The sequence below is a fragment of the Cyclospora cayetanensis genome, unplaced genomic scaffold, assembly GCF_002999335.1.
Source record: "Cyclospora cayetanensis isolate NF1_C8 unplaced genomic scaffold, CcayRef3 CcayRef3_contig_229, whole genome shotgun sequence".
Lineage (NCBI taxonomy): Eukaryota > Apicomplexa > Conoidasida > Eucoccidiorida > Eimeriidae > Cyclospora > Cyclospora cayetanensis.
In genome coordinates this window covers 1-11,528 of record NW_020312180.1, presented here as the reverse complement: position 1 = coordinate 11,528, position 11,528 = coordinate 1, and the positions used below count along the sequence as shown (strand labels likewise).

General features: G+C 52.4%; 2 protein-coding genes across 2 annotated transcripts; one reads left to right on the top strand and one right to left on the bottom strand.

Annotated features, from left to right (window-relative positions):
* Positions 1-2,314: 2,314 nt before the first annotated feature.
* On the top strand, positions 2,315-3,358 carry LOC34621878 (ubiquitin-protein ligase E3A). Its single transcript, XM_026338087.1, has 4 exons — positions 2,315-2,415; positions 2,603-2,789; positions 2,960-3,074; positions 3,279-3,358. The coding sequence occupies exons 1-4, from the start codon at positions 2,315-2,317 to the stop codon at positions 3,356-3,358; spliced, it is 483 nt and encodes a 160-aa protein (XP_026193872.1).
* A 1,524-nt stretch (positions 3,359-4,882) lies between these two features.
* On the bottom strand, positions 4,883-10,982 carry LOC34621879. The gene is made up of 7 exons (XM_026338086.1): positions 10,233-10,982; positions 9,510-9,872; positions 8,531-8,737; positions 7,749-8,407; positions 7,274-7,401; positions 6,030-6,822; positions 4,883-5,696 (listed from the first exon to the last, which is right to left on the bottom strand). Exons 1-7 carry the CDS (start codon positions 10,980-10,982, stop codon positions 4,883-4,885), a joined length of 3,714 nt encoding a protein of 1,237 aa, XP_026193871.1.
* Positions 10,983-11,528: the final 546 nt, after the last annotated feature.

Below are 11,528 nucleotides of genomic sequence, written 5' to 3'. Positions count from 1 at the left end.
CTCTCAACAAGAAGAAGCAGCCTTGGAAGAGGTCGAGCTAGGCTTGTTCCATAGCGATGCCATCAACTCCAGCATTCCCCTGCTGCAACACGAGTTCGCTCTGTGGCTGCGCTTGCGGAGGGGTGTTACCACCCCGCGTGTCAGCAGCGTTCTCCTGCATCGCATTCCACAGCAGCGCGAACTTGGCGTCGAGATAGCAGGAGGTGGGATCTCTCTCTCTCCCTATCCAGCTGCATCAGCATGCGTACATGCGGCGTATGGGGAATGCAGTTCCTGCAGCAGCGTCCCTTGAATCACTGCTAATAAACGGTGCAGCCCTTGTAGCAGGGGGGAGACTGCCTTTCTTTGAATGGTGTAGAGAGTGCTTATCTTATACGCAATCGTGGCGAGAGCACACCGAGAGGCAGGAAAAAAAGATAACTTAGTTTGAAGGGGCATCCGTAGCAGTGCGCTCAGCTGCAGTGTTGAGACACAAGGGCGAAAGCTCTAAATTGAAGTCTGCTGTACAGTCACCGATAGGTGGATCTTTTTCTTTTGCTGAAGCGCGGCAGTAGATGCGCGAATTCTGCATAGAGAGGCGCATTGTGGCTTGGAAAATGCGTTTTCTCGGTGTGTTTATTTACACAAGCAGCCGGGTGCTTATGCGTGCTTGCTGCAGATACTGAAGAGGATGCTGCTGAGGATCCCCTTCACATAGGCACTCCAGAGTATGCGACTGCGGCTGCAGCACTTGCTGCGGGAGTCACATCGCCTGCTGTAGCCATGTCAAGTCCAGCAACAGCAGCAGCGGCCGCTGCAGCAAACGCTCCTTTCTCGCACTTTGTGGTTCCGGAAAGAAGTTTAGAAACGCAGACATTTTTTCTCCTGGCGCATCCCTTCGTCTTAGACGCTTCCTCAAAGGCAGACATTCTGCGAAAGCAGGCAACCATAGACCAGCAGCATCAGGTTTGTTCCCTGAATGCAGCTGCTGCCGCGTGCCCTTAAAAAAGCTTGTGATGCCGTCGTCTCTGCCTCTGGTGGTAATGTGCTGTGTGTGTGCTGTTCTCTGAACGGGAGAGGTGGACACGTTTGGATTAGTGTGTGGTCGGGGGCGGGGGGTCTAGTGTATGACTGTCTGTACACCGCGTGCATGCCGAGACGGCCGCCTCTGTGGAGGCAAACCCTCGCTCTTAGTGGTGGACGCTGCAAGAGGGGCTGCACTATTTACTAGCCTATCTCAAGTCTCCTGAGACGTAAAGGAGGCCAATTAATTCCTGCCTTCAATCCCCTCGTTGGAGTCTCCTGTATATGTGTGTGTGGGTTGCTACTTCTGCAGGCCCGTCAAGCGGAAATTGATTCCATCGTTGCATTATGCACCGGAGGCGCTATGTATCCGACTCCCTTTCTGTACTTGCGTGTGCGGCGTTCCCACCTAGTTCAGGATACACTCCAACAAATTGCGTGTAACAGTAGTAGCGGCAGCCACAGCACTAACACCAACTTCCGCAAGGCGCTGAAAGTGAAGTTCGTTGGTGAGGAAGGCGTCGACCAAGGGGGTGTCGCTAAGGAATTCTTTCAGCTCCTAGTTGACGAGGTGGGCATTACGGGGAGAAAGGAAGGGGACAGCCTTTCCCCCAAGAGGCCTTCGCAGCGCTCAAAGGTCTATGCTCAAGAGGCGGCTTTCCCCTAGAAACTGCACAGTTTGGTGTACCTTTTTCGTGTAGTAGAACCTGGAGCACTAGGCAACTACACAGAGCCTGATAATCCATTTGTATATATACATTTGATGAAAGGCCAACTTTGGTCGACTCCCTTAATGCTGTAGTTTCAAGTCTGCTTTTTTGTTGCGTTTGGGTGTACGTATACAGCTATTCAGCCCTGACTATGGCATGTTTTCTCTAGATGAGGAAAGCCGAATGCATTGGTTCTGTTCTTTCTCGTTAGAAGGAAGATATCGATTTGAGCTCATTGGGATTATCTGTGGACTCGCAATCCACAATTCGGTCTTAATGCCTGTCAGCTTCCCGTTGGTGCTCTTCAAGAAGCTCCTAGGGTGGCCTGCTAACTCCCTGGAGGATCTCTACCAGCTGCATCCTCAAATTGCAAGGCACGGCTGCACCCTCCAAGTTTTAGTGTGCCGTTTTGCTGTGCTCTCTGCTGTCTCCGCCGGCTCGGGACGGTGCCTGAAGGCTGTGCTGTGTAGCGACTGTGCACAGCCAGCATAGCAGCCCTCTAGACGCAGCCATCCTGTTTCTTCATTGTCCACTACTGCTGCTGGCGCGAATGCAGGAGCCTGCGATGCGTGCTTGAAGCGACGGAGGAGGTCCTGGAAGGCATGGCATTGACTTTCAGTGTATCTTCAGACTTCCTAGGAGAACAACGGGAAGACGCACTTGGATCGCACGATCCCAGTACAAGGGTTACTGTTGCCAATCGGTAATCAGTGCCTTCTGTAGAATGTCGACTCCTGCAGTAACGGCAGCAACAGAACTAGAGCACAGCGTCCCCGCGGTGTACATACACCAACCACAATAACAGCACGGGCAGCGCCTCTATCGTAAAGGGAATACGCCGAAGGGACCATGTTGGTTTTAAGCGCGTTTTCGTATGGTTTCTGTTGCAGTGAAGAATACGTTCAGCTGTACATAAACTATATTCTGGAAGTGTCGGTACGCGAGCAATACTCTGCTTTTGAGGAGGGATTCTATCGGTGTGTGGATAAAGCGACGATCTCCTTGTTCCGGCCTGAAGAGTTGCAGCTGCTGCTTCTGGGGAAGGAGGAGGAACTTGACGTATCATTGCTTCAAAAGGTATACAGCGCGGCCGATATCCTGCATCCAAGGGTATTATCGCCAACCGTGCGGGCAGCCTTCTTCATGGGTGTTTTAACGTGCAGTGATCCTGCCGCTGTTGGCCATTTGATGCGTTGCTGCTGCACATGCCTTCTCATCAGCTGTACGGGTGTTCTGTGATCGATCAGGCAGCAACTTATCAAGACGGCTACACAGAGGATTCCCCTGCAGTCTCAATGTTTTGGAGTGTCTGTCGAGGCTTCAGCCCGGAAGAGAAAAAGAAATTACTCATGTTCATTACGGGTACACATGAATATATGTAAATCAAATATATATGTATACATACACCAGCGTGTACCTATCTAGATGGTATCGCATGCTTTAGAATTCGTATGTGTATTAGACGACGAGCGCGAGCGCAGTAGCCGACGCAGTTGGGGAACCAACAGCGAATTCGTGCAACTTTCGCGAGGTGTTGCATGCATGCATGCATGCATGCGAATGCAGGATCGGATCGCATTCCCTTGGGAGGGCCTCAGTCCTTGCGTCTCACGATTGGGCGTAGTGGGCCGGATACTGATCGGTGAGGATAAAGACGGTTGCCGCAGAGCTGCAGTTTTTTTCGTAGAACATGGTGCATGCATTTGCGAAAATGTATAATCAGACGCGCCTTCCGCGTTCAATGGGATTTATTGAATGGGTGTCTGTGTTTGGTTCAATTCACGCACTGACCTGCCTGCTGCTGCCTAAGCCTACGTATCCACCTTTCTGCACCAGTTCAAGTTGCCACCAGGGGTGTACACCCCTGGCAAGCGAAGAGGGCTCATTGCCCGACCACTTTTAAGCGTCTTGCGCAGGATTCCCGTTGCTTTCTGTGCTGCAGTCTGCCAACAGCCCACACGTGCTTCAACTTCTTACTGCTGCCGGACTATAGCAGTAAAGAGAAGATGGCCAGGCTGCTCCTCATTGCCATTCAAAACTGTCATGGCTTCGGTCTGCGGTGACGCTTTTCCTCGCTGGAGGCTCTACGCAGAGTTTCGCGTGCAGCCGACCTTTGTGTTCTCATAGCGACTGGTCAGGCACCAACTGCAACCGCCTTCTCTAAAGCCGCTTGTGACTCTTTTTGCAAGTAGGAAGCAACGAAGGCCAAAAAGCGTTTACCGCCCACGCTACGTTCGAGAGGGTGCAGTTGCCGGAAAGTCTTCCGGAGACTCGCTCACGTACGGATCGCGCCGTGGGGTTTATCTACAGCTGCTGTGGACGCACTGCAACTATCGCCGCAGGAGCCTGCAAGCCCCGATTCTCTGGAAGGCTCCTGCTTGTTGCCAGCGGCAGCAACGGGAGAGCAGCAGAATTAGGAGCTAGTGAGCTATTTGTGCGGCTAGTGAGTGGCACAGGCTTGCGCAACGTGTGTGCCTATGCTGGAAGGTGGTGTCAAACGCCTTATCTTTCGGCGGTGCGAGTTCCTGAAACCAACGTAGCAAAGACCTTTCTGCGTAGTAGCGCTCACGTTGCGGAGTCCTCTTTCGCCAGCCCACGATGGGAGCATGCCAGTAGTAGTGATTCAACTGGCTTACAAGGCACAGTTAAGGGGGGGATGGAATTGAAGGGGCAACAAAAGGACTTTGCAGCATCTGTATTGCGATATTCAGAAAGGAAGGATGGCATTGGCAGTGAGCGACAGCGAGCCTCGTTCCCCTGCCCTTCCCGTTGCTTCTTTGTATGTTTTTTGCTGCAACCTGGAGAATCACACTCTCCGAACGTTGTTGCCTTGCATGCCGGTGCCAAGCTGTCGCTTGAACTGCACTGAACTAATAACTTCTCATGTTCTCTGAACCGCAGCTTGACCTGGGCGTAGAAAGACGTCTTGCGAAACAAAACATATACCATGTGTGGTTCCAACAACACCAGAGACGATCTAAGACGTCGTCTGGCCATCTAGTGTGTCTTCAAAACAGGATGCACTCTGTTGCGGCTTCGGTTAAATGTAGCACACGTGGCAAAAAGAAGGAGCTGCCACAGGATAGCAAGTGGGGGTTCTTAGCCCCTAGCGGACTGCTAGGCGGGAGGCAGACCGAATAGTTGGCTAGCTAGCTAGCTGGCCAAAGCTTTCAGCCCTCCTGACCTGGACGCTTGAGGCGCTTCAGAGGCTCAAGATCCCACAGAGAAACAGACGTCGCAGCTGCTGCAGCAGCAGCAGCAGCTGCTGCTGCCGATGCTTCGCCAGGCCTTGCAAGGCGGCGCTCTTCCCAGTCAACGGACACCCCGGCCCACAAGCCAGACGCTGAGCAGTCTATACGGCGGATAATACCCGCAAGCCGCTGATGCTGCTGCTGCAAGTGCTGCTGCTGCACACTAAAGTCAAGCGCCGCAAAGCCCAGACCCCTTGGGACTGGTGGAAGGGTCGCAGCAGCGGCAGCAGCAGCAGCGGCAGGGCAGCAACCGAGCTGCATGCGGAAGCGCATGCCAGGAGACCACCCCAACTCCAGCGACTGCAGCACCTTGTTGCGCTGCAGCAGAGGAACTCTGCTTCCGGGAAGAAGCGGTATATCAAGAATAATCCAGCGTCTCCGCAGCTGCGGTCCGTGGGCAGCCTCCGGCAGCAACTCTTCAGCGTCCAATGCGTGCATGCGGCTTTGAGAGGAGGCACCTACGCCCTCGGAGTCGTTCAAAGCTTGCTCTATGGAAGCGAAGGAGCCTCCGTCGACTGCTGCTATACATGCGGATGCGGCTTCTCTGCGTTGTTGCTGCTGCAAATGCTGCCCCTCTGCCCCTGCAGGCCTGTTGCTATCTGCGCCTCCCGTTCCCCTAGCCAACCTGGATGCATTCCGAGTGATGCGGCTTTCGCTTGCAGCAGCAGCAGCAGCAGCACTTGCCAGCGACTCTAAGCCCTCAACCACACTATCCGCTGCAGTCGGATGCCTTCTGAAGACGGCGCCACACACACACGCATCACGGACAGCAGCAGCAGCGACAAACAATGGGGAACGTATAGCCGCAAAAAGAAGCCAAAATGCAGCGCGCAAGCCACCCCTGCACCACATTTAAGAACCTACTAGCGCACTGTCGTATCTGGCTATCCTCCTTCCAGACATAACACCTTCCGCAGCATTTGTCAGCTCTCACCGGTGGCATGCACAGGAGCAGAACGAGCAGAGGGCAACAGTGTGTCTGAGGTGTCCCGACACACTGGCAGCAGCAGCAGCAGCAGCAGCAGCAGCAGCAGCAGCAGCAGCAGCAGCAGCAGAAGGAAATTACCGGGTTGCAACAGAACAGACGACCCTGTAGTGGGGGCATAGAGACGTGTCGAGGACTGCAGTTCCTAGAATTTCGCCTGTTGGCTGTACGAGGTTCTGTTGTTGCTGTATCAGTTGTTGCAGCTGCAGCTGCTTCTGCAAATAGAGCAACGCTGCTTGGCCCCTTCTGGCTGCGAGGCGCAAAGGATCGGCTTGCAATAAAAAGTCTTCATATGTCTGCTCCACTAGGCCTTCTGGCACACACGCGTTGGCACTGCCCATACTGCGCCGTCTCCTGCAAGGAGGTGACGTTTTTCTTTGAGACGTGTTGTTGTCTGCGGGAGTGGCAGCGCCGGATGCTCCCACTGCTGTTTCAGAGAGTTGGGAGGGCTCTCGCTGTGCTGCAAATAAACGCTGCGCAGAGACTGACTCCCCTACTGCTCCCCCTCCTCCTCCAGCAAGCGGAGACGCTTCGGAGACGGCCGGTGGGTGCTGCAGCTGAGCCTGCTGAGCTGGCTTTGCCAGACCTAGAACAACTGGATCTTCCTGAAGAGAGAACGAAAAAAGTGACGCTGCAACACTGACTCCCGCTGCATCGCCCCCAGAACCTGAAGGCATTGCCTGCGTGGCATTGTGCAGCGAAATCGCTGTAGATTTCACTGCAGCGAGGGGAGGCTCCATTTCCACGGGAGGCGGCAATAAACCCGCAAAGCCAGCAAAGTATTCAATGTGGTGGACACGAAGCTCCTCAATCCAACTGAGGCATTCGGGGGATTTGAGGCTGCAACACGTTCGGTTGTAGCCGCATCCTCCCGCTGCAGCTTGATCCTGCAGACAGACCATGGTGGACAAGCAGACGCGCGCAAATGCCATGCACGAATAAACAATTCTAATTACCTCGTCGACATGAAAGAATCAAAACAGACACATAGAATGAGAGAGAGAGATAGAGAGAAAGAAAGAAAGAAAGAAAGAAAGAAAGAGAAAGAGATAGAGAGAGAAAGAAAGAAAGAAAGAAAGAGATAGAGAAAGAGATAGAGGAAGAAAAGAGAAAGAAAGGATAGAGACAGATGGAGAAAGATAGAGAAAGAAAGACAGAAAAAGTGATGACGGTGATTGATTACGCAGCAGCAGCGGGGAACGCTACACAGTGGTACAAAGCCGCTTTTTTTGTGGAAAGGCGATCTGCTGAGTACAAATAATTTGCAGCAGGCACCTGCATTGCACTCTGTACTGCCACAGTCGAGGTCACTGCATCATTACAGCTGCCTACCTGCAGCAACACGGCACTGACGAGATCGAGATGCCCCTTTCTGAAGAAGAAGAGAGAGTCTCCGACGGAGGGAACCTGCTGTCTCTGGAGATCTGACGCGAGGAGCTGCTCGAAAATATCTCTGCAAGAGCAATCGAAAGAGCAATCGAAAGAGCAATCGAAAGATCATGAGCATTGCCAACACCTAATTGGGGCCTATTCGCGCTGCAATGCATCAGCAATTCCACCCCAGCTAAAAAGGGGAAGCCTGCATGCTTCCGCTTCTGCCTGTCTGGAAATGAAATAACGGCCTCACGCAGTCGAAGGAGACTGCTGCCAGTCCAGGAGGGGTATTATGAACAGTTTTTCTCCGAAATATTTCCCCTTTTCCCCCTTTCGCTCTCCCCCCGAATACGGCGAGCGATGTATATCTATATATCTATATATCTACATGTACATGCACATTTGTACAGAGAAGAGAGGGCACACCTCGAAATAGGAGCATTCAAATCGGTGAGACGCTGGCAGTCGAGACCAGCAGCTTTCCACACGTTTGCATAGAGCCCCCATAGAGGAACTAGATCCAATCGCCTCCTGACTTCTTGCCACTGTCTCGCCTCCGTGGGGAGGCTGCCTTGGCAGGGGGAGCCGCTGGTGTCTGCTTTGTTGGCTTGTGTTGAGGCACCGTTGCTGCAGAAGGCTTGCTCGTAGGCTTCGCCAAGGAGCTGCAGCAGCGAGGCTTCGTTCCAGCCGAAGCCGCAACACACACAGCGCACGAGAGCCGCGAAGCGGGCAGCTGCTGCAGCCTCCTCTCCGCTTCCCGAGGGTGCAGTCTCTGCCGCAGTCTTTGCCTCTTTGTCTGCCGCAGCTGCGATCGCCACTGCGGCAGCAACGGACTCGCTCGACAGGAAGCACACCATCTGTTCTCCTTCTTGATGCGCATCTCTTGCCCCTTTTTCTGCCGCTGGAAGCGGAGAAGACGGCCCTAGTGGTGCTGTGGCAGCCACGCCGACGACTGCAGCAGCGGATTTCGTCTCCTCCTCTGAAGCGTCTCCTTCGAGGCGAGCTCGAGTATCCGCAGGAGCCTCGTCTGCACGCACCGAACCTGCCACCGCTACACGAGGACTGCTGCTGTGCATGCTCCCCCTCTGAGCCGCAACATGGCCGCTCTTTAAGTGCCCAGTCTCGAACTGCCCCTCGAAATCCTCCTCCAGCTTCCGCCAACGTCGCTGCACGCCTTCCTCAGCTGCTGCTGCTTCTGGGGAAGCTGCAGCAGCAGCAGCAGCGGAGGAGTTGAAAGCCTCTTGGGGAACGTCTTGCGGCTGCCCAGGAGTAGGCAGAAGCACAGGGAGCTGCAGAGACAGCTGCTGGAGATCCCCTCGCCACTGATGCCTCCGGTAGAACCAGCCCTCTGCATGCACACAGCCTGCCTCCTCCACGAGCGCCTCTATGTACAGCAACAGTTGCGTTAGGATGCCCTAAAGGAGGGAACAGAGAAGAACAAAATCACCAGCAAAAGCAACATGAAGGCACAAGAAAGCCTCAAAGAGTTTCTGGCCAGAAGCGGGAGCGCCATATTGCCTACACTGAACTGCATTACATTTCACTGAACTGCATTACATTTCACTGAACTGCATTACATTTCACTGAACTGCATTACATTTCACTGAACTGCATTACATTACACTGCATTACACTGAACTGCATTACACTGAACTGCATTACATTTCACTGCATTACATTAGACTGAACTGCATTACATTTCACTGCATTACACTGAACTGCATTACATTTCACTGCATTACATTTCACTGCATTACATTAGACTGCATTACATTAGACTGCATTACATTAGACTGCATTCCATTAGACTGCATTACATTAGACTGCATTACATTAGACTGCATTACATTACACTGCATTACATTAGACTGCATTACATTAGACTGCATTACATTTCACTGAACTGCATTACATTACACTGAACTGCATTACACTGAACTGCATTACATTACACTGCATTACATTACACTGAACTGCATTACATTAAACTGCATTACATTTCACTGCATTACACTGAATTGCATTACACTGAACTGTATTGCAGTGCCTGAATGACAGCAAGCGATAGAGTACAGAAGTAGCCGCAATTTTTGGCAGCTATACGCCTTGTTGTTGCACGAGACAGCGAAAGATGCAGCATGCGAGAGCGAGAGGAGGAGTTCTTCTATGTGCTGCAAAATGCCTTACCACCAGCAGCGTCTGTGCCATCCAGTAGCGTCGATGCTGCCTCACAGCCGCTGAGGAGGACGCGAAGGCAGCAGGAAAGTTTTTTTGTTGCTGCAGCTCTTCTGCACAGGGGATGCTGCCTTCCGGAGAGTAAGCTACACTGCAGGATGCAGCCGTCTCAGCGATTGTGAGTGCTGCAGCAAATGCCATGCACGGAGAAAACTGCTGGGGTTGCCTCTGCTGCCACAGAAGGGGGTAACATCGAGGCAGCAACAGCACATTCCAGTCATGCAGCATCTTGCAGCCCAGCCAGACAGCTGCTGCAAGAGGCGATGGAGGAATGGAGGGGACGATTTCTCGTGGACGCAGTTGCTCTCCATTCATCTGCAGCAACAGAAGTAGCCACAGACAGGCACAATGCATGCGCAAAAGGGGAGATAGTATACCTGTATACATACATATATATACACATATACATACATACATATATACAGAGATACACAAACACATACATATATACACATACATATAATTACATACATATATACAGACAGACAGACACATATACACATATATACACATACACCTACACACACACATGCATACACATATGCATATATATGCTGCTCTTTACCCCTCGATCGTTCCACGGAGTTTGCAGGCATCAGATTTCTCAAGTGCTGCTCAGTGTGCAGATCAGAAAAAAACTGCAGATGCGTGTGCAAGAAGTAGTAAGCCGCTCACCTCATCAATGACTTTCCGAAGCGACTGCCGAAGTGCCCTCTCCCTCTTAAGAGCTGGTGAGAGAGCACTCCACACCCTCTCCAACGCAGGCGTGTCAGGTGCCACAAAGAAGCAGACGCTGCGCTGCTGCTCCAAGAGCATCTGCAAGAAAGTCGCTAGCGATTCCACCTTGACGTGACGCCGCTTTAAAGGCCATGCGGAGAGTTTGCAGTCTCCCAGCAGAGACGCAGAGTCGGCAGATGGAGGGAAAACTTTCAGTGAACTCCTGCCGTTGCCGCTAGAGGCGGCATCTGAATTTAGCCGCTGCTTCTTTTCGGGAGGGGTCTTAACCTCCTCCTGCTCTTCATCCCCACTTAAACTTGTAGACACGCTGCCTCCGCTGCTGCTGCTAGCGCTGTGAGCTGCAGAAGGAACGAAAGCAGGAGCAGGAGCAGGAGCAGCAGCAGCAGCAGACGCTGCCGCGGCAGCGGCTGCTGCTGCTTTCTGCAGGAGCAGACGGAGGGGCGAAGGATCACAGTGTGCCTCCACATACACCCGCGACACAGTGCCACTAGGATGCATGCATGCAAAATAGCGATTCAAATAGCGGTCCTCCCCAAGAGCTTCTGATCGCACCAAAAAGCAACCCTGCAATTTCTCCGCCTCAGCATTAGACACCCTGCCCATAGGCTTCCGACGCTGAGAGCGAGAAACAATGCCACCAGACGAAGAAGGCATTCCAGCTGACGCTCCTGCCTCGTCTGTACACATCCATATGCATTTACATAGGTACACATATATATACATACATATGTATACATACATATATACATACATACTTCTCAGGATAAATTAGCAGCTGGAGAGAGAGAGGCACTTGCATGCTTGCATCAAGACATCCTTACGTTCAGACATCGAAATTTAACATCCACGGAGCACCATCCAAAGCAGCAAGCAATGGAAGGCGACAGAGGGCCTGGCATGCAGGCATGTGAGGGAGGAAACAGCAGCATCACTCAGGGGGAAGATTGGGAAGCAATATGAATGCACAAAAGCGTGTAGCAGCGGCATCTCAACACACCCCAAAACACTGACAACTGCAGCATCAGCAGCAATAGTAACAGCACCAGCAGCAATAGTAACAGCACCAGCAGCAATAGTAACAGCATCAGCAGCAATAGTAACAGCACCAGCAGCAATAGTAACAGCACCAGCAGCAATAGTAACAGCACCAGCAGCAATAGTAACAGCACCAGCAGCAATAGTAACAGCACCAGCAGCAATAGTAACAGCACCAGCAGCAATAGTAACAGCACC